General features: G+C 41.2%; 1 protein-coding gene across 1 annotated transcript in view; it reads left to right on the top strand.

The window, feature by feature from the left end:
• The window catches only part of LOC109461662 (muscle M-line assembly protein unc-89-like), a 44,505-nt gene that overhangs the window by 1,182 nt on the left and 19,948 nt on the right, over nt 1-23,375 (top strand). The window contains exons 2-19 of the mRNA XM_019758043.1: nt 785-957; nt 1,737-1,851; nt 2,275-2,456; nt 3,025-3,130; nt 3,663-3,784; nt 4,512-4,677; nt 5,118-5,296; nt 5,867-5,987; nt 6,529-6,638; nt 7,913-8,090; nt 8,952-9,180; nt 11,779-11,872; nt 12,614-12,857; nt 13,355-13,414; nt 13,808-13,942; nt 14,447-14,590; nt 14,993-18,813; nt 21,412-21,511. Coding sequence (XP_019613602.1) covers nt 785-957; nt 1,737-1,851; nt 2,275-2,456; nt 3,025-3,130; nt 3,663-3,784; nt 4,512-4,677; nt 5,118-5,296; nt 5,867-5,987; nt 6,529-6,638; nt 7,913-8,090; nt 8,952-9,180; nt 11,779-11,872; nt 12,614-12,857; nt 13,355-13,414; nt 13,808-13,942; nt 14,447-14,590; nt 14,993-18,813; nt 21,412-21,511 — 6,279 coding nt within the window. The remainder of the gene's footprint in view (nt 1-784; nt 958-1,736; nt 1,852-2,274; nt 2,457-3,024; nt 3,131-3,662; nt 3,785-4,511; nt 4,678-5,117; nt 5,297-5,866; nt 5,988-6,528; nt 6,639-7,912; nt 8,091-8,951; nt 9,181-11,778; nt 11,873-12,613; nt 12,858-13,354; nt 13,415-13,807; nt 13,943-14,446; nt 14,591-14,992; nt 18,814-21,411; nt 21,512-23,375) is intronic.

The raw sequence follows: 23,375 nt of genomic DNA, 5'->3' as shown, positions 1-23,375 counted from the left end.
TTTGTGATCAAACCCAAGTCTACCACAGTGGAGGAGGGGCAGGAGGCAGTGTTTGATGTGCAGGTGGACGGGGAGCCACAGCCTAAAGGTGGGAACAATGGAAGGAATGAAGGAATGAGGAAGGAATGAAAAGGGGAACACTTTCCACCGGAGTTTGTGATCAAACCCAAGTCTACTACAGTGGAGGAGGGGCAGGAGGCAGTGTTTGACGTGCAGGTGGACGGAGAACCCCAGCCTAAAGGTGGGAACGATGGATGGAAGGATTGAATGGATGGATGGATGGATGGATGGATGGATGGATGGATGGATGGATGGATGGATGGATGGAGGGGTGAACATAATGTGTTGCCAGATTGACAGATTTCTCTTGTGTTCTAAAGGCCAGAAAACAGCAGTTTTAAGGGAAAAAATCTAAGTGATTCACTAGGGGCAAAGCCATAATAGTTACAGTAACTGTATAATCAGTTTGCATTTTTACTTTGACAAAAGCTCCATTTGGCATCTTTTACAAACTGAATGAGGATTGAATTCTTGTGCCTAACAACAACTATTATTTCCAGTGATGTGGCTGAAGGATGAAGAAGAGATAGTCCACACCAGGAAGCATCAGATCATGGATGATGGGGACAGGCACTTATGCTAGGAGTGCATTTGTGTTCAAAGACTTGTCATATGCAGTATTTTTAGGTGTATTAAGTTTTCACTAAGTGGATGAGGAAAATATTCTGTTTTTCAATAACTGTACAAGTTGCTAACATCAGACTATACAATTATATTCTCCCAGTGATGTGGCTGAAGGATGAAGAAGAGATAGTCCACACCAGGAAGCATCAGATCATCGATGATGGAGACCGTCACTCGCTGGTCATCCCTACAGCCGCAGTCAGCGATGCAGGGCAGTACACATGTAAGGTCATCAACTCTGAAGGAGAGGAGACCTGCGACTTCAACTTCAATGTGAGTTTTCATTAAGCTTTCTAGTACAGTTCAATCAATATTAGGCTTTACCGTATGACTTAGTACACTAGGCTTGTTTCAGTTACCTGACAAACAAGTTTTACTAACAGCCAATTAGTGCCTCGTGCTGGCAGAATGTACTGCACCTGTAGGAAACCTACAACTTCAACTTCAATGTGAGTTTTTATTAAGCTTTGCAGAATGACTTTTTACATTCTTATGGAAGAGCAAGAGCACATTGCTCTACCTAGTAGACCTACTAAACAACAAAGGGCTAGTGTCATAAATGAGCAGTAAGACAAGCACACTGTATGGTCCAAAATATTTTGTTTATGTATACATTCTTTATATAGTCTTTTAATTGTAAATCGTATTTTTCTTCAGCCGTTAAAGGCTGTCACTGTACGATCTGTAATGATGATGTAAATAAACCATTTGGTGTTCATTTTTTACTAACAACCATTCAGGGCCATTGATCAGTCAACTAACAGCCAAAGATAACTAAAAAATCAGCACCAAGGACAGAAATAATGTCTATAGCAGTATACTAAAAGCCAATCATAACAAGGGATCAATAAACTAACAACTAATGAGGACCAGGGCTTCGTAAACTAACAGCCAAAGATAACCCAACAATCAGCACCAAGGACAGGTATAATGTCTATAGCAGTTTGAGGAAATTAATTTTTCAGTGAACTTGTCAAAGGAACTATTATAGCTCTATACACCATAATCTTGTTCCATAACTCCTCTTTACCTGTGTTCTCACCTGCCTACAGGTGAACAAGAAGCCGTGCCCACCTGAGTTCCTGACCAAACCTCGGTCTGGTATCATTGACGAGGGAACCAACCACAGCTTCGAGTGTGAGCTGGGAGGAGAGCCGCTGCCTGTTGGTATGTACATTCTAGAATACTTACAGTCTCTTCAAATGTATGTTTTAAATAAGCATTTCTTACCCCAAAAAAGCAGTAAAAGCAACTGGATACGATTTTGGAAATGGTCAGACGTTTCAGGTAGCATCCACTACCCTTTGTCAGTGACTGAGAGACCAGAGGAGAAATGCAGGTAAAGTCTTCACTCATTTGCATATCAATCAATAATTTGTGCTTATAAACCTGCATTTCTCCTCTCTCTTAGTGTCAATGACAAAAGGTAGTGGATGCTACCTGAAAAATCTGACCATTTCCAAAACCATATCCAGTTGCCTGAGTAACTGTTTTTTTGGCGTATCTTATTATCTGGATGTCTAACCTTCACTGACATACTTCTGAAATAAACTGGATGACATATACATGCTACTATAACACATTTCCCAGTCACGTGGCACAAGGAGGGTAAACAGCTGTCCCAGGACGAGCGGATCAGGATCAGAACTGAGGAGAACAAGGCCTTCCTGAGTCTCCTCCCCACAGAGATGGCCGACAGCGGAAAGTGGAGCATCATCGCCAAGAACGTCCGCGGGCAGAAGAAATATGAGTTCACCCTCTCCATCAGGGAGGTCAGACAGTTTTCTATCTCCTTTAGTTCTTAATCTTTCTTGTCACGCATGGTGGTTTTGGTTTCCTTTTTTGTGCCTTAATATATGTGTAAGTGGTACGTATAATTAATATGTACTTTGTAGTAAAGCAAGTTTTCTTGCTGTTTCTGTTGCAATTTCAAAGGCAGACAGGGAGAGATTGCTATACATGTAGCCCATTGCAAAACTATGATCAGAGTTTCATTTTCAGTATTTCATTTTAGACTGCATTCAGTTTGAGTCTACTACAGACTCTAAAGAAAACATCTAAACAGCATGCCTTCATCGTAATGCCCATGCACATCAGAAAGAGAGAAAAGTGTGTATCTTAGTTTGCAATGATACAATTTTTGTTGACTCTGGAAGAAAAGTTACTTGCCACTGATACCTTGACATGATTCAATCATTACAACGTATCAACAGCTGTATTGTAAGTACATGTAATCAAGATAATTTTATCGTCCTTAACCGAGGTGAATCATGACGCTAAATATTTGCTCCCATATAGGTTGTATTGACAACTGTCTTGTTCTGTGAACCTAATTCCCAGGTCCCAGTTCCCCCAGAGTTTGTGAAGACTCCAGAGTCCCTGACTATAGATGAGGGAGAAGCTGCAGAGTTTGTGTGTGAGATCACAGGGAAGCCTGCTCCTATGGGTATGTACATTGTACATGTTTTTGCCCATTTCATCCAAACAAAATAAACCAGGAATGTTACTTTGTTGTTGAATGCTCTAGATATGATGTTTTATGTAACAAGCTATTCACATTTTGCAAATAAAGCACAAAAGTTTTTAAGAGACTTGATGCTACGGATAGACAAATTTGAATCTATCTTTAGATGCAGAAATATGTAAATGCATAAAAGACAGTGCTTTGTTACAAAAAAAATGCAAATGAACCAAGGCACAGACTTTCCTGTACAAAACTAATGATTGTAACATTATATTAAAGACTTATACTAGCTCGCATTGTTTTTAAATTAGTAATTGCAGTGTTAAGTTTTATTTGATACCTTTATTTTGCATAATGTTCAATAGTTGCTACGGTACATTGTACTGTGTACAAGTGTCATGCAATAAAGTTGCAAATCATGTGTGAGCCAAGGCACAGACTTCCCTTCAGACTATATTTTCACATTTACTTAATATTCTATTTGAGAATCTGTATTATTGCTGCTTTTCCCCAGTAAACTGGTACAAAGACAACACCCAGGTGAAACAGGACGCCCGCCACACCGTCTCCACTGAGGGAACCGTCTACTCACTCGACATCAAACCTGCTCTTATTACAGACAAGGGAAACTACAAGGTGGGTTTGTATCATGAACATGATGATGATGCAAGGGCCAATTTAAGTTATATGGCTTCCTTCAGTCAATATTGACCATGGTAAAATCCTAATTGATATCAGCCCTACAGTTCCAGCTATGCCTGAGCAATGAGAATGACAGGCTTTGTCAGATGTTATTGGGCACATTTGTAAGCTGATTCAGGTCTGTTGCAGAGTTTCTTTTCTCCAGATCCACTTCTCTTTTGCACAGAGCATTTAGTCTACCTTCTACTGATTTTAGCTGCCTTGACGGCTAACATTATGGGTTATATGGCTAAGGCTTGGAACAGCATCACTTCTGTATCTGTATCTGTATCTGTATAGCCGGTATAACCGCCTTTCGGCGTAACACACCAGCTTCGCCGGCACGCGGCGCGGCGGCAGCTGGCTATATTACACCGATCGACTTGTTACACCTAACCCTTGAACTTCTAGCTCTAGACATTGTTTAAAGCTATCTATTGACAATGCAAGGTCACTTCACCCTGAGTCAAAAACATCATGTATAAGAAAAGCTTGTCAATGACTCTCTGAGAATGAGGAAAACTGATCCAATAGGAGAGGCAGGGATTTGAACTCGGAACCTTCAAATTCTGAGTTAACAACCCTAACCAAAAGAAAACCTTGCCACCTTTAGACTGTGCCATCTCTTCTACCTTGTCTTTTCCTGACAGTGTGTTTCTGTCCTGTTTATGTACACATGTAGGTTGTAGCCCGAGGTGCGAATGAGCAGCAGACCAGTGAGTTTAAGCTGACGGTGAGGGAGAAGTTCTCACCTCCGACCTTCCCCAAGGCCCCGCAGGACATCACAGCTGACGTCGGCAAACCCATCAAGGTCACGGTCGAGATCAAGGGAGAACCCAAACCATCAGGTAATTTAGAGTTAAACCTTCCAACACAAAGGATCAACTACTTGTATTTGAGACAGCTCATAGGATTTTAATTTGTCAATGTATCAGCTAAAATCCAACAATCATTCTAGTCTAGGTCATCTTTTGCAACTAACTCTCTCAGGTCGTTTTACAAAAATTATGATGATTTGGTCAAGTACAGAAACTCTTTATGTGAATAGTCTTAAATGTCAGATGACATGAGAATGCTATGCTGAAGATATCTTCTTGCCCTCTAATATAAACTTTAAAGGACAAAAAGATCGAAACAAGTATTCAGTGGAAGGATATTAATTTGTAGTAGAACATTGGTTTGTTAACACAACCCTACAACAGGTAATATTATGTACAGAAATGGGTGTTACTAAGGGCAGAAAATCATCAGTTGTGATCTTCATTGTCACCTTTTATTTTTCTACCAGTGAAATGGACCAAGAAGGACAAGAAGACCACCAAGGTTCTTGAGGGAGGAGACAGTTATAGTATCACGTCTTCAGGTAACAAGTACACACTCGAGATCCCGTGTGCCGACTTCAAGGACTCTGCTGAGTACACCATTGAGGCAAGCAACATCCGAGGGTCTGTCTCCAAGTCATTCAAGGTGGGGTGCTACAACTTTTTAAGATTTCATCATAAGGCTAATGTTTTGTGTGTATAATCATTCGTTCCTATTTTGAAAGACCATTCATTCCTATTCGGCAGATTTAGCTACAATGTATGTTTCAGTCAGCTAAGGTCTGTTTCTTTGTTTTTGACTTCCTTATGCATGTATTTAGCAGAAATGTCATTTCAACATATGTTGTGATGGGGTATTTTAGGTTTCATTCTTTTTTTTTCTCAGGTTGAAAGTGGGCTGATCCTCTTAACTCTATAGGCTAAGGAAGCACCAAATTTATTGCAGCCTGACACATACTTGCTGTATGCTGCATGCATATCTTGGTTTCAGTACAATATTAATTTTGTATTAAAACAGAAGCCACAGTTCTATAATCTACATACTATTAGGAATCACAATTCTAAAAGATAGTGTCAGTCCTACAAGTACTTTTCGTCATACTTTTAGTGTTGTAATTAAGGCCTACAAAACTTCTGTGGCACAATTATAGTGTTGTCAGGCCTACAAGGTATAATTATAGTCCTTTTCTGCTTTCCTCTTTCCCTGCTACTACAGATAGATGTTGTGGAAGTGAAGGTTCCTCCAGAGTTCCTGAAGAAGCCCAAAGAACAGACAGTTATGGAGGGAGACACAGTGGAGTTCAGCTGTGAGGTGGATGGGGACCCTGAACCACAAGGTGAGTGTGGTTCGGACATTGTGTAGAATGCGGCAATGGAAGTGAATAAATTATTTACTAAAGCAGAGGAATATTCTATGATTTATAAATTTTAACAAATTGACTATGTAATAATATGCAATAATGTTTTAACAATAATACCCATATTTTAATGATATTTTGTGTGACCTCAGAGCAATTCAGGCAGCCAGTGTGGTTGCCTGCGAGTCTGTCGTCAGTGTGTATGTCTTGAGTTTTCAAATTGAAATAAACCATTCTACTAAATTAGACCTCTTTATATTGAAATACAGTCAAACCTGTACAAGTGACCACCTCTACTGCTCGACCACTTTTTAGTGGTTCTTTATGTAGTTTTTCCATTGAAACAGGCATAATTTTTTTCAAAGTATTTTCTTTTTGACTTGGACAAAGACGGTAACAATTTCTTCAATATCTTTCTCTCTGATGCCTAATGCTGTATCCAATTAAGTATTGGTGGTCAAATAGCTATTTCAATGTGCTTTGGTTAAAAATAACTGTTACTCTTGCCCATGTTGTGCAGTGATCTGGTCCAAGGACAGCCGGCCCATCCATGAGGGCGGCCAGTTCTCCATCACTACTGTAGACTACAGCTCTACCCTGGAGATCTCTAATGTCAGCCTTGACAACAAGGTACTTTGTAAATATACTGTTTAGTTTGTCTCCTCTGTCATATAGTATTCTGTTATGTCGTGCACTGTATCATTTTGGATGTGTGCAAATAATGTATGATGATTTCAAATATTCTTGCAAATAAAATGCTGCCATATGGTGAAATTATTCTATACACTGTTCATAGCTTTTGCCTGTTCTGTGCTCTTGTGTAAAGTTTTGCTACCTGCCATGCAACACGGTGCTGCATTCAAACTTTGTCATCATTGGTATTGTGGCATACATATTCTTACAGAACAGAAGTAAAGAAACAGGCAATAACAAAGAGAGTTAAAATCATCTTTATTATGGTTCTGAGACACATATACTTGACTGTACATGTTTCTGAGACAAGGAACCGATTTGGCTTAGTCTAATGAATTAGATGGACTGGATGGGCATGCCACTGGCAGAGTGCTCTCACAAGAGGGAGTGGAGGAGGCTGATACTGGATGCCACCATAGTCCCCGACCCTCAGACATGAGGATGGGACTAGGTAAAGGTATAGGTAATGAATTATCCCCCAGATTTTTCCCAGGGCACATATGTGTGTACCATCCGTAACAAGCATGGTGAGCAGAAGTGCAGCGCCACGCTGACTGTGCAGGAGAAGCCTTAGAGTTCTTAGTTGTTCAATAGACTGACTGTCTAGTCTAATGCGTTAACACCCCTATCTGTTCCCAGGGCACATATGTGTGCACCATCCGTAACAAGCATGGTGAGCAGAAGTGCAGCGCTGGGCTGACTGTGCAGGAGATGCCTTAGAGTTCTTAGTTGTTCAGTTGACTGGCTAGTCTAATGCATTAACCCCTATCTGTTCCCAGGGCACATATGTGTGCACCATCCGTAACAAGCATGGTGAGCAGAAGTGCAGCGCTGGGCTGACTGTGCAGGAGAAGCCTTAGAGTTCTTAGTTGTTCAGTAGACTGACTGTCTAGTCTAATGCATTAACACACTTATGTTCCCAGGGTACATATGTGTGCACCATCCGTAACAAGCACGGAGAGCAGAAGTGCAGCGCTGGGCTGACTGTGCAGGAGAAGCCTTAGAGTTCTCAGCTGTTCAGTAGACTGACTGTCTAGTCTAATGCATTAACACACTTATGTTCCCAGGGTACATATGTGTGCACCATCCGTAACAAGCACGGTGAGCAGAAGTGCAGCGCTGGGCTGACTGTGCAGGAGAAGCCTTAGAGTTCTTAGTTGTTCAATAGACTGACTGTCTAGTCTAATGCATTAACCCCTATCTGTTCCCAGGGCACGTATGTGTGCACCATCCGTAACAAGCACGGAGAGCAGAAGTGCAGCGCTGGGCTGACCGTCGAGGAGAAGCCCTTCCCTCCGGAGTTCCTCGAGCCGCCAGCCTCCCAGACTGTGGAGGAGGGCAAGAGTGCCAAGTTCTCCTGTGAGGTGGATGGAGAGCCTGCTCCTAAAGGTACAGGTGTTTTCTGACACTACCAAAAAAGGGTCTGAATACTGCAAATTCGGGGATCAATCAAGGTTAATCGGACTTCTCTATTATTTCTGGGTGGTTGAGGGGATTGAAAAGGAGATTCTTTGTTCACTTCTGGGCTAATTATACAATGAAATGAATGGAATCTCATTTGTTACTTGGCATCAAAATATATCTGATTCAGGAAAGTCAGCCCTTTCTTTCCTGTGTTACACTAGAAAGCTTTATACAATCAAATGCAATTACATGTGCATACATTGAGTACAACAAGTTGTTTGGTGCGATATAGCTAGCTGTCACCGTGCCACATGCCTGCAAAGCTGGTGTGTTACGCCACTGAAGGCTCAAGCACGGGTTTCAGCACCAAGGACAGCGTCAAGAGCTCTTCTTTCCTCCTTAGATATTGAAACACAGATTGAAGAGCTACGCCTTTGTTATGAGGAACTGACTTTAAGTAAGAATTCAGAAAGATACATGTATATAATGTACATGAAAGCATACCAGAAGGAATATATTGAACTCCAAGCAATAGTTTAAGCACTACACAACTTTGAGGACAAACTAAGTTAAAGATAAAGTGCTGTGTGAATAGCTAAAGAAAGATTGCAGATGCCCTCTGAAAACTTCTCATGCTGAAGTTTTTAGTTGTGAGTTGTTGTTACTGCTACACATGTAACAGTGTATGATACATGTAATTGCAAATATCTGTTTTGTCTCTGTACTTGTGTATATTTGTTGAAAAAGCCCTGGAAGATTAGCCCCTTTGGGGGCTGAAGGGTATCTCAATAAACTGAAACTGTTCAGTCCTTGATTTTAATGTCAAAATGTTTTTTTCTGCACAAGTTTCTTGGGCTAAGGATGGCCGAACGCTCCAGCAAGGTAAGCGGTACAGGATCTCGAGCGACGAGTTCTCATCCACGCTGGAAATCCCAACAGTTCTGGTCACCGATGGCGGCTCCTACGCCTGTGTGCTGGAGAATGCTGAGGGCAGAGTCACAGAGGAGTTCACTCTCACCGTACAGGAGGGAGAGCACAAGGAGATCACACAGGACCAGCTGCAATCTCTGCTGAGGTTAGTAGGAAAAACACCCCTCTTCCACATGGACTATTCCAAGAAGTGTTTTTTTTTTAGTTCCTTCACATGTGATTAGTGTTGACTTGTGCTCTCAGTTCATTTAGTGATGCTGAAGAAGTCACTAGAAACATTCAGAATTTATCTCTGTAAATTATCCAGTAGTAGAGATTGATTTGGTATTTTATTTGAACATTCCAAGAAAAGTTGCCATTTTAGAGGCTCCCCACATATTGAGTCTTTGTGAAAGTTTCCTTGCTAATAGTTAGTTTCTTTTATTAGTCCGTTAGGCCACACCAATTTAATTTCTTGGTTAACGGATTTGCCGCTTCATTTTTTTCTGATTTGCAAATAAAAATAAAAATTCAGAATCAACTGCAAAATGCTCATATTTTGCCCCAAACAGTTGAAAACAGTCCTTTTCTTATTACTTGTTACAGTCATTCCATATTTCAATGCAGTGGTATCAATAAAAGTTCAAAATTCATTGTTTAAATTTTGAACCAGCCTGGTGTGTTGACTTCATGGCTCCTATTGTACCATTTTGGGCCATAATAGGATGCCTAGACCTGTTTTTATTTTTATTTTTTTTTCGCCCGCCCGCTCCATTATTTTTCTAGAAAAATCCGTTAACCAAGAAATTAAATTGGTGTGGCCTTAAGATCAGTGATTATTGTGATATTGAAAATACAGCTATAAGAACTGACAATATTTTTGAACAAATACAAGAAATTGTTTCAAAGTGGTACGTTGGTCTTTCTCTCTATGATTAGTCTAGGGAGCATTATTTTATTAATTCTTATTTGAATTTGCCTGAGTCTGTGATACACTGTATGTACATGTAATGTGTTTGTATGTTTGAAATGTTGCAAATTTTGTTACATTACGATTCAGAAACCACTTGTTTCAATGGACCTTTCCTATGTACTCTGTAGCAAGTGGATGACATACTGTAGCAATAGCATGATGAACAACAATGGAGTTATGTTTCACTGCTTCATTGTAAAATGATTATGTTCCGCCAGTTAAAATTCTGGACCCAGGTACTTTTCAACAAATCAAAGAAGTGCCTCGCATCTTTAGGTATCTAGAAGTTGGTTTGAGATAAAAATTTTCCCTAAATTCCATGAAAAAAACATCAAGAACATGTCCCAGATCAAAACACCCCACCCATGGCCAGGGCCCAGACTATACTGTACAAACTCAGCTGTTATAAGTGAAACAGAAACTCCACATAGATCTAGACGAGTCTGAATCTGACTATAGCCCTCTCCTACCTCCCCCTTTCTTAACTCTGTTCTACCCCCTCCCAATCCCTACCCCCTATCCCTGCCTGACCCCCCCCACCGCGGTACCCCCCTACTATAACCCAGCCCCGAGCATGAAGCAGAGATGCATCTTCTCCCTGATGAAAGTAACCTTCCTTAGAAAACTGTTACACTGCTTAGCCTGTATCTGTATTAAAACATTTAGCAGCAATAAAACTTACCAAGTTTGCAGTGTACAAATTACAAGAAGAACTTTAGAAGAAGAAGAACCTTATTGCGCAACAGATGTAGCGGATACATCGTATGGTAAAATACACAATACATAGTTGGTGATGCTAACATACATAGTACCTAGTTGGTAATGCTAAAAATATCTTACAGAAATCTCTTTTTACGATTTTAAAGTCTTTCATATTTTGCAGTCTTTGCCGAAATTGTCACACCTCACACGAAACATAAGCAAATCAACTTATGATATTTACTATTACTTGATGGAAAGTATGAAGAAAAATAGACAATGCATCCATAAAACATACCTCTATACATCTCAATATACTCAGGACTGGCAAGTTTTGTTTTAAAATCACAATATCTGTTGTAGTCTCCATCTTTATCCGTATTAAAAGCATTTATTAGAAAATATTAATACAAGTTACGAGGTGTGCAGTGTATGAATTATGGAAAGCTTTTTAAGGTTTTAAAATCATTTACTTCTGTAACAAATCACCACAAAATTTTGATCTCCATTGGAGATATACACAACAAAATAACCTGCATTCAAGTATTATTACTTGGTTGAAAATTATGGAAAGAAGTAGGCCATATTACCAATAAATTTCATTTCAAACAGATCTGAATACATCGCAATATCCTCAGGATGATAAATTTGTGCTTTAAACAATGCATTCTTCATCCTTGTTACATGTATCAGAAAAATGTACTTCAATTGTTCCTACAAAATAGCAAATGGCAGCCTAACCTAAGCTACTCGTTTACAGATAATAATAGACTTATATCTCTTTTTTTTTCCATGTTATTTTTATTAGATTTTCAAAAAAACAAGTACAATACACAGACTTGCATGGCACAGGTTTTACAAGAACAGAAACAAACTCATACCAGAAACCAATTCATTAATACTTATTCATATCAATCTAAACATAAAGAAAACTGTAACACATAGTACATAGTTGTTAAGAGACTTATATCTCTTGATAATATAGTGTAACCTACTTCTACTACTAGACATGCATATCTAAGAGTGTAGTGCCTTGCCTGACTGCCTGTCTCCCTCCCTCCTGTAGAACTAACCCCTAATGCTTTGCTCCAGTTCCATTGACAGTGGTTCCACAGAAGATACTGACATGTTTTACAGCATCGATGAGGCCTCTCCTCCTGAGTTCAAGTCTGAGCTGAAAGACATAGTAAGGAATCTTCTTTTTTTTTCTATGCAGTGTCTTTTGTTGTCTTCAGATGTTACACATTTGTTTTCTTTGAAATAATTATGTAGCTGTTACCCTCGGGTGGGCAGCTAAAGGAGAGTTTTTCTTCAGTAAACCTCAATAAACCTCTTGAGATTTCCAAGTCAGTTGGACTTAATATAAAAACAATTAGTCATGTCCAGTTACTCTAAGAAAAGGGAAACATGGAGTTTAACCTGGAATGGTGTATTCTAAGCCTTATTAAGCTGAAAGACATAGTAAGGAGTCTTCTTTTCTTCAATGCAATTTCTTAAAGAGTTTGTAAGACTTTTGCAAAAGCAATACTAGTCCAGCTACTTTTTAAAAAAAGTAGTAAGGAGTCTTCTTTTCTTCCGTGCAAAAGAAAACGTTAAGTATGTAATATAAGCTAGCTGTTTTACACATCTAAAGCTGACAATGGCCAATGCACTTTCCTTAAAGTTGATAACTCTGAGAACATAGTACATGATGTAGCCTTAAGTTTGCTGAACCTTGTCAACTATCTAACACCAGGATACAGAAGTTTTCTTTTACACCACCAAGATAGTTTACCTTGCTGACGTTTCGGTGTCTATCAGACACTTTCCTCAGAGCTTCTGCCTAAACGTCAGCAAGGTAATCTATCTTGGTTGTGTAAAAGAAAACTCCAGGACCTGTATCCTATAATTTACCAACCTGATGAAACTATTTGGTATCTAACCCCAGGTTTGCAAAGAGGATGAGGAGGTAGTGTTCTCCTGTACAGTGATGGGAGCTCCGGACCCTCAGATCTCCTGGTACAAGGACGGCAAAAACATCAAACCTTCCAAGTACTTCAAGATGTCTTACGACGGGGAAACGGCTGAACTTACGTTAGACGGAGCTTTTCCTGAAGACTCGGGAGTCTATACCTGTACAGCAAGGAACCCAGCTGGGGACGTGTCTAAATCTGCAAAACTCACTGTTAAAGGTTTGTTTGTTTGTTTGTTTGTTTGTTTCTTTGATCCTTTGTACCATTATCTTGGCTAAATTGCATTATCCTTGTCTTGTCTTGTGTAACTTTTGTTTCCCTTTGGACTTTATCTTTAAAAATCATCTTCACTTATTTGCAAATCAATCAATAGATGGTACTTATGAAGCTGCTTTTCTGACAACTCTCCAGTGTCACTGAAAGGTAGTGGATGCTACTGAAATGTCTGACCGTTTCCAAAATCATATCCAGTTGGTTGCCTTACATGCTCCTATAAAAAGGGAGTAAAATACATTGCTATCAGACTTTAAGAATCCTTACCAAAGAAAAGGAGAGAAAATAAAATTTCTTGACTCTGTCCTTGGTGCTGAAATGTGTGTGCCAAGTTTACTGGTACACAAATCTGCCATATTCCTTTTTGCACTTTTGAAATTCTTCATGATTATGCCAAATGAATGCTTCAGAATAACACTTTTATTATGATTTCTTATTCTCAGAACTTGGTTCCCCCCTGAAGAGAGGAGTTTCTGAGGAAGAGGATGTGTCTGCCGGACCAAGTAATCCCACAATCCTTTCTTTTGATAATAAAGAAAATTCTAATAGTGAATCAAAATGATTTCAGTTTTGTTTGATAAGTAAGGGGTGTGGTCTGAATGAATTTTTCAACATTGTTTGTCACTGTCACAATGTACGTCATGTGTGTATGTCATGTGGTTCTTATTGAAATCTTCATCTATGCTTACATTTCCAATTTTGGATAATCTCCTTATCAAAATGTATACTTTTCTGTGATGTTTTGGTAAATGTTAAAACACAGTTACATGTACATGATGTTGTATTTCTCAAAAAGTTCTAAATTATGACTGTTACATTTTTACATGATGCCGTTCTTGTCAAACAAATCGCTGCATGTCATAAAAATTATGCCTGATGTTCTTCCTGTCAAACAGGCCCCCCTAAGTTCAGCCGTCCCCTGCAGGATGAGGTGTGTGAGAGGAACAGCATTGCACAGCTGACATGTAAGGTGTCAGGCAACCCCAAACCTAGGGTGACTTGGATGAAGGGAGACACAGTGCTCACAGAAGGTAAAGACCTGGTGTGTTATGCCAAAGGGTAGTTATACCGGCTAGACAGATACAGATGCAGAACAGATAGGACAATAGACAAGAGATCGTATGATAAATGCTCAAAGCTGTTCAACTTCTTCTGCTTGCTCACCAGACTTTTATACATTCCATCCTATAGATAAATAGCCTTGTAGAAGGAGATAATCCTCACTGTGTGCTAATAGGTGTAAATACAAAGAACTTTTAGACCTTAGCATTAGTAGTATAGGCGATATGTCAAACTCAACATGTTGATTTATTCAAGAAGTTGTACGCGGATTGATTCATTTGTATCCACTTTTTTCTTTGTATGCATCATAGTAACTGTTGTAGAAAGACCTATAAAAGTCGCTGTACCTTTGTTGTGTCCAAAAAAATTGTTTAGGGTACATGTATAAGCAGTGAACCATTTATTTTTAAACATCATTATTTCGTTACTTTATAAACATTAGTTTAAAACCCCAAATCTCTTTTTTTTTTCAGGCGACCGTTACGAGATTTTCGAGGAGAAGGGCAGTTTCAATATGGAGATCTACGACACGTTGCCTAGCGACAGCGGAACCTACACCTGTGTGGCCTCCAACGCTCACGGAACGGTCAGGTGCAGCGCTGAACTGCTCATAGCTGGTGAGTGGAGGGAAATTTTGTATTTACACTTAGTGACATGTGTTGTGCACCGATAACACTATGTACTGTCCATCCTCTACAACTTTGTAACTGTTAGAACATGTTTTCAGATAGATGAAACATTCAAGTAGAATGTTGTTTATATTTAAAGATATTAGCATTTAGTAGTAAGCAGTATCATAATATTTTTATATATAATTCCAGTTAAGTTCCTCATTTATTCTCTTTTTTTCATCACTATAGTATGAATAATATTATTAGTGATTCGACAACTCAATAAAGATCCATTTATTGTGATTGATTGATTGATTGATTGATTGACTGATCGATCAATTGATCAATCGATTGATTGAATGACTGATTGATTGATTGATTGATTACTGACACATCTGTGTTTCCTAGATGGCGATGAGCTTGAGGCTGCAGAGGAAGATCGTGAGGGAATGTTCGCGAGAAAACCTCTCCCACCAGACGAAGCGGAGGAAGAGGAGCTCAGCTCAGAGAGCACAGCCGCCACCGTCACCGAGTCCCACGCCTTCTCGGAAGACCAGGAGGTGAGGACCACACGTGTGCCTTCCATCGTCTCACCTGTCCATCGTGTGCCTCCATCTGTCGCAGGTGATGATGCTTCACCTGTGTTACACGGGACAGGTGTTGCTGAGAAGGGTGTGCCTGATGAAGCACTGCATGCTGGAGTGGCCAAGCCCACAAAACCGGCCGCTAAGCCGAAATCGGCCCGAGCACAGAAGGGGCCTTCGCATGCCAGGGTGGTAGTTTTAGACGAGTCGTCAGGCAGGCTCGACCTCGATGACAACGAGCCTGAGGATTCAGAACTGCATGCTGGGAAGGTTTTGTTCACCGCAGAACGAGGTAAACCCTCTTCTTCACGAATCAGACCCGACGAACTTGTCACCCGTCATGACGACGACGACCAATCATTCGTTCATTCCCAGCCAAAACAGCTACTAACCCCATCCTTGACAACCTCCACCTCGCCATGTCAAGACACACATATGCATGCCTCTCTCTCCCAAGGTGGACAACTAGAGAGGCCAGGACTGCACAGAGTAGACCAGGAGGGCACTAGCGACGATTTCCACACAGATGAAGACGCAGACATCTCCGTAGATGATACAGGCAGAGTTGTAGGTTCCACTGCAGGCAGTGGCAATCTCGACACAGACGTAGATACAAGGAATGCAGCAGAGTCTAAAAAACCAGACAGTGGCTTAAGACGAAGCACGTCTAAAGACTTGGATGTAGACATTGACACTGAGCATGAAGTTTACACCAGACCCTCAGCAGGACTCAAAGTGATGCAGAAATCTTCCGTACAGGAACACACAAAGAAAGCAGACATTGACAATGAACTTGAGTATCCAAAACCAAGAAAAACTGTAGAAGATGTTGACAGACCTCCAAAGCCAGAGAAAGACGATGACAAAATGAGAAAACAGCCTACAGATGGTTTAGAGATAGAATTGGACTCAGAAAAAGAAGTGTACCCCAGAACGTCATCAGATCACAAGCCTGGAACAATCTCAGGCCTCCGAATGACAACAAAACTAGAGGAGGAGGAGTATCCACAAATGGTGCACACAAACGACCTGGAAATACACATGTCTGCTCAACGGGAGACCTACCCCAAACCTGCCAAGGCAACCATCATCACAGACAGAACAACGCTTGAAAAACTGACAAAGAGTGAAGATCGTAAGTCTGAAAATGGTTTGGATGTCAGACCATCCAAAGCACTGAAGGACAAAGAGTCAGCCAATTCAGCAGATGACTTAGAAATACAGCTTGACTCGGAAAGGGAGGTTTACCCCACTAGGGTAACACCGAGAACAACATATGAGGAATCAACAATGAGTGCAGATCGTGAGTCTGAAAATGGTTTAGATCACAGACCATCAAAAGAGCTAGAAGAGGAGTCACCCAAGTCACCAAAGCTTACAGACAATGTGGAAGTACAGCTGGACTCACAAAGAGAGGTGTATCCCACCAGAATAACACCGAGAACATCATATGAAGAATCGACAAAGAGTTCAGAGGAGGAACCAGAAAGAACCAAGTCATCCAAGCCAGAAGATGATCTGGAAATACAGTTGGATTCACAAAGGGAGGTTTATCCAACAAGAATATCACAGAGAGCAACTTACGAAGAATCAACAAAGAGTGCAGACAAAGAGCCAGAAAGAGGTTTGGGTTTCAAAACATCAACAAAACTTGAGAAAGAAGAATATCCACAGAAGTTGCCAAAGCCAAAAGATGACCTGGAAATAGAGTTGGACTCACAAAAGGAGGTGTGTCCCACTAGGGTAACACAAAAAACAACATATGAGGAATCAACAAAGAGTTCAGATGAGGAACCAGAAAGAAGAGGTTTGGGTCTCAGAACATCAACAAAACTTGAGGAAGAAGAATATCCACAGCAGTTGGCGAAACCAACAGATGATCTGGAAATTCAGTTGGATTCACAAAGGGAGGTCTATCCCACAAGAATATCACAGAGAGCAACTTATGAAGAATCAACAAAAAGTGCAGAGGAAGAGCCAGAAAGAGGTTTGGGTCTTAAAGTGTCAACAAAACTTGAAGAAGAAGAGTATCCACAAAAGCTGCCCAGGCCAACAGACAACTTGGAAATAGAGTTGGATTCACAAAAGGAGGTTTATCCAACAAGAATATCACAGAGATCAACTTATGAAGAATTAACAAAAAGCGCAGAGGAAGAACCAGAAAGAGGTTTGGGTCTCAAAGTGTCAACAAAACTGAAGGAAGAAGAGTATCCCCAAAAGACATCCAAGCCAACAGATGTTACTGCACAAATTGAAACATCTCATGAAGATTCTCCCACTTCCACAGATGGTATGAAGATCTCACAGAAAACATCCTATGAAGAATCTACACCAAGGGTAGCTTCAGATGCACACAAGCCTGGCTATGATCTAGAAATCCAAAGGAAATCAGAGAAAGAGGATACAGAGATCAAGCCATTCACAAAACCTGGAATAACACAGAAGACTGACTATACTGAATCATCAAGAGGCACTCACGACCGTGAGCAGCAGAAGAAAGAGTCTGCACAACAGGAGCAAGATGTCACAATGAGAGAGAGAATCCTACAGGTTGAACCATCTAAAGAGACACAGATAGAACCCACCATTCAAACAGCCGCAAGTCCAAAACCAAAAGAACAGGCAGAGGGCATGTCAGCATTAACCAAGGAGTCTACAGCAGACTTGGAAGCAGAGGACAAATTTGAAGATGCTGAGGAATCGCAAGTTCCATCAACTCAGACTCTCTCCGGAGAGAGATCCATTCCTTTAGGTAGAGAAAGCATGACTGATGCTGCAACATTTAAAGCAATAACACCTGATGCTGACAAAAGCAGCAGCACAGTCAGTACTCCTTCAGTACTGGGTGAAGCTGAGTTGCATGACGAAGACATGAGTCCGTACGTGTCTGCTGATGAAGAGCAGACTGCATCTGACCAGCATATTCCCACCACGCCATCTGATCATGTAACACCATCCACAGAATCAGTCCCATCATCTCATCAGAAACCATCTGCCATCACACCACTGACATCAAAGTCTGAGGATAAGGATATTTCAGTGACATTTAAGGGTAAACAGGAGCCTCTTCCAGGGGAGGGGCAGAGACAAACTGACACTGATGTTAGCTTTGAGCAGCAAAGAGAGCCATCCTTCCAGATTCGGGGTAAAGGTAGGACTGAAACACAAGAGCAAAGAGAGGACAGGGCAGCTGTTGGTAGCCTGGAAGGACAAGAAATTTCTTTCAAGCTAAAAGGTGACGGTAAACAGCTGGAGGTGGTGGGCCTTCCACAGCTAGAATCGGGACAACCTGGAACCATCACGTTGTCATCACCTGAGGAAGTAAGTACATCTTTCTCGGAGCAACAAACTGAAAGAGAACAAAGGTTACAACCAGGCAGAGCTACAGAAGCAGATTCAAGAAGAGAAAGATCTCACACCAGCAGCAGTGAAGCTTCAGAAGATCTGGAAAGTTCCACCGAGGTTGAGGCTCTCTTCAAAGTACCGATGCAGCGGAGGACAAGCGGTGAGCTCATTTTCGACAGCAGAGAACGCCTGATGCAAAAGGCAGAAACCGTTCTGTCATCCCTCGCGGAAAAGGGACTTCAACACGTTGCAAAAATACAGAGCAAAAGAAGGGCTGACGACGCAGATGGGCAAAAACTGGTGAGTCCTGCACAAAGTAGAATAACAGAACAAGATGAGAAGGAAAAAGAACTAACCGACAGGTTTGCTTCAAGAGAGGCAAGCAGTATCATAGACGATGTCTTGAAATCGGAAGAAATGTCAAGATTACTTGGCCTAAAGGCAGGTGAACCTTACAGCAGTGAAGAGGCATTACATGAGGCATATTTGTCAGAGGATAGTGATGAAACTAGTTCAGTTGAAGAGACCCATTCCCATTTATACCACTCACAAGGCATAGAAGATCTAGCTCACGCAGCAAGTGAGCTGGAACTTGATACAGGAAAGGAAACACAAAAATCTTTTGTACCTTCTGAAGATACAAGGGGTAGGGAAAGAAAAACTTTTTCAGAAGAATCTCGCAGTCCTAGAGTTGTGGATAAAGATTCTGAATCTATAAAACCTACCGTACCAGCAGTTGGGGAGGCTAGGAAGGTTAGGAAGCCAGATGTTGATTTGGAGTATTTCAGTTCAGATGACATCAAAAAAGGAAGGCTTGCCTTTGCAAAGATGTTGCAAGAACAGAAGTCTGAAGCCAGGGATAGTGATGATAGTAGCAATGACTTAAGAACCTTCAGCCAGAAAGTTACAGGCACTGAATCTGTTAGTGATGATGATGAAGCTGTGACTAGACCAAAAACTAAAGACTCACCAAAATTTAAGCAAAGAAAGAGAATAACAGACTACAGCTCAGATGAGTTAGAAGAAGATCTGAATGATAAAAAGACAGAAGAAAGAATAAAACCAGCATCTAAGCCTAGTCAAGTTAAAGCTGATGAGGACATAAAAAAAGAACAAAGAGACACTTCCTTGTGGATCAAAAGATACAGTTCAGAGTCAGAAGAATCAGATAATGGTAGTGATGTAAGGCATCAAAGATTCAAAGACAGGGACAGCGTTCAGCCCAAATCTCCAACAACAGATCAGTTACAACTGTCCCCACAAGAACAAAGTCTAAGGAAACAGGACCCAAGTCTTAGACAAGCTGATGACCACATGCAGGTTGTAGAAGAAGGTAGGCTGGACCTTCCTGAGAGCCTGAGATCAGATACAGGCATCCTGGCCCCCGTAGGCAGTGAGGGGATACTGGTTCAACAAAAGGCCAAAAGGCAGGCAGCCATACTGGTAGAAAGACCCAGTGAGCAAGAAAAGATAGCCCTAATATCTGATCAGCTAGAGGCAAATGTCGCACTAAGTGAGTCTTTGCCTCATCCAGGCAAAAGTCTTGATGATAAACCATTAACAACAGTTGCAGAAAAGCCTGCCTTTCAAGCTGTGAAACCAGGGCAGGTAGGTGGTACAGATCACGAAACTGCTGTTAGCAAGAAAGAAGGGATTGACAGTAATGTGCCCAGTACAGCTGATCTTGATGAAAGAGATGTTAACAGATTAAGTCCCCAGGACTCACAAATAAGTCCCAGTAGAACTGTTGACCACAAAAGCTTCACTGTTACTGACTCACCAAGCCTAGCTAGCCCCGTGTCCTCCCCACCAACGGAAGACCAACAACACCATCACCATATCCCACTCCACCCCATCCCTTCAACACAATCCAGTAGGACAAACCTGCAAGCCTCACCATCACTACAAACAACAGACGTAGAAAGACCTCAGGAACCACACGAGTTAACTCACGACTCTGTAGCTCCGTTGCATGAACTTGGAGACACAGTGACTGCTGCTCTAGACTTGCATGATGACAATGATGAGGTGCGACCAGTAACAATGCATGTGGGTGAAGAAGGTGTTGCACGCCACGTACATGTAGCAGGAGACCACCGTGTTCGCATGCCCACTGCCCGAGAGAAACCCCACGGACAGCTTCCACACACTGCTGAAGTGTTGGCCGCACCACACCAGCATGTAGAGGGCACACGTAGTCTTGAGGTCAGTGGTGACTTCCTACAACCGCATGCCCCTGGGATTGTTTCTACTACTACTGCCGATGAACCTAGCGAACCCCAAGACTTAAGCATGCAGAGCAGAGAAGGGTTACCCGATACTAAGACAGGAGTAGAGTCTCGTAGTGTGTGTGCCAGCGGTGGCTCAACCGTTGATGAAGGTACAACACTACAAGGAATAACCGTAGAGTCTGGTAGTGTGTGTGCCGATGGCTCTGAAGGTACGACAATACAGGGAACGACAGTTTCTGAAGGTACAACAGTACAAGGAATAACCGTAGAGTCTGGTAGTGTGTGTGCCGATGGCTCGACCGTTTCTGAAGGTACAACACTACAGGAAATGACCGTAGAGTCTGGAAGTGTGTGTGCCGATGGCTCGACCGTTTCTGAAGGTACAACACTACAAGGAATAACCGTAGAGTCTGGTAGTGTGTGTGCCGATGGCTCGACCGTTTCTGAAGGTACAACACTACAGGAAATAACCGTAGAGTCTGGTAGTGTGTGTGCCGATGGCTCTGAAGGTACGACAATACAGGGAACGACAGTTTCTGAAGGTACAACAGTACAAGGAATAACCGTAGAGTCAGATGGCATGGTAAAGACAACAACAACAACACAACAGCAGCCCCGGCCTGTCCAGGTTGTGGAGCCGGATGGTAGTGGTACTATTTTTCTGCAGCTGGATGATGAGGTGGCCAGGGCAATGCAGGAGGACTCCAAGCCTGCTGAGGTCAACGTAGCCGTGGGACAACGGGTCGAGCTCAAGGCAGAGATTCCAGGTGTGGTGCAATTGGAAACCTTAGCAATTTAGCTGCACATTTATTTATCTATATATATTTATTTATATTAAAAATATGTGTCTAAAATGATGTAAGATTATTGATTTGTGAATTCTCCCTTTCTGCTTACATTTCCTACACATAGAAACCATTATTTGAAAGCCTTAATCTGTTTTATCACAAAGATATTGGGTAATTAATGCACTATACCTACTCTACAAAGTTCTTTTGTTTGCACTTTCCTCTATTTCACATGTACCTTGAGTTTGTATTCTATCAAAGTTGGAAGAACTCTGAGTGAAAAAGAGTGTTTTGCCTTGTAATGATATCTTAAAACTCTCATGAATTAAAAAAAAATCTTCTGTAAGTGAGTACTCAAATTTGTTTTGATTTGTTGTTGCCACTTTGTATTAATACATACAATGAAAATATCAAAAGCTATTCTGAAAACCATCCCTACCTACTCTAGGAAACCCCAGAATACGATGGCTGCACAACGGAATGGAGGTCACAGACACCAAGTTCTCCAAGTACCTGACAACAGGAGACATCCACATCCTGGCTCTGTCTAAGGTCGGACCAGAACATGCAGGTAAGTAACTAACAGTCTCTGGTATTGAAAATTATTATTATAGTACTTCTTACACGTCTACAGTGAGATGTGGTCATATTATAGCCAACCCGTCTATTGATAAGAACTTATGGTAAAGTGATGCCCACTAGGCCTTTTGGCTAATTGTTGATACAGTGTCCAAACATTGAAAAGGACATAGGCAGATTTGGTGTTGCCCATCTGCACATTTGCTACTAATGGTACAAATCTATTTATCAAAAAGAGTCTTTACTATGTAAACGTACTTCCAATATTATTACACATTATCATATAGTCAGGTGATGTTGATCAATCAGAAGCCACCATTTCATATTGGTTGTGACGCCATTATGTCATAGTTTAAGCATGATACACTGTTTAACCCTTACATAGATTAACCCTTAATTATTTAGCAGGAGGCAGATAGAGTTGTAACTGTTCACCATAATACATGAATATGTTTGTGTAAGAATAAATGAAGCAGTTACTGTAGTTTGTTAGGTTAGACCATGTGAAGGTAAATATTATGCTAGTTATGCAAGTAACAGTTTTGTTTCTTCCTGCTGTACAGGTGTGTTCACCTGTGAGGCGACTACTTCAGACGGCATCGTGACCTGTGACATCATCATCAAGGTCGAGGAGCCCAAGGAGCCGGCCGAGACGCCCAAGACGCAGGTCAAGGAAGGGCACAGGGTGGAACTCAAGGCTGAGATACCAGGTGATGATGTTGTCTCATCTTACTGAGCTAAATAATCTGTGAATAGTTTCATCAGTACGGTAAGACACTGAGTAAAGAGACTCTTTTTTACACAACCAAGTCTTTTATTCAGCCGACATTTGGTGACCATCTGTCACCTTCCTCAGGGCAATTCTGACTTCACACATGTGTAGTAGATATGTAAATATTGTAATATTGCAACACCCGTGTTGCAATGCAATGTGAACCAGTTAGAATTGCCCTGAGGTAGGTGACAGACGGTCACTGAAATGTCGACTGAGTAAAAGACTTGGGTGTGTAAAAAGAGCGACAGTACTCTGAGCTAAATTATATATGAGCTGTCTTTCTGCTAAATTCCTTCTACAATGTTGCTGAACTAAGTATTATCAACTACTAGTATTGTGATGATGATGATGATGATGAGTATTGTGTATCTGTGACACTAGCTGTCCTTGGTGCTGAATTGAGCATCACCAACTATAACATACATATATGTGACAGGACCTCTCCTTTGTGCTGAACTCACTATCACTATAACATATCTGTGACAGGAC

The sequence above is a fragment of the Branchiostoma belcheri genome, unplaced genomic scaffold (assembly GCF_001625305.1).
Source record: "Branchiostoma belcheri isolate BF01 breed outbred unplaced genomic scaffold, Haploidv18h27 scaffold95, whole genome shotgun sequence".
NCBI classification, from domain to species: Eukaryota; Metazoa; Chordata; class Leptocardii; order Amphioxiformes; family Branchiostomatidae; genus Branchiostoma; species Branchiostoma belcheri.
The sequence above is the reverse complement of the archived record's forward strand: the minus strand, read 5'-3'. Positions and strand labels throughout refer to the sequence as shown.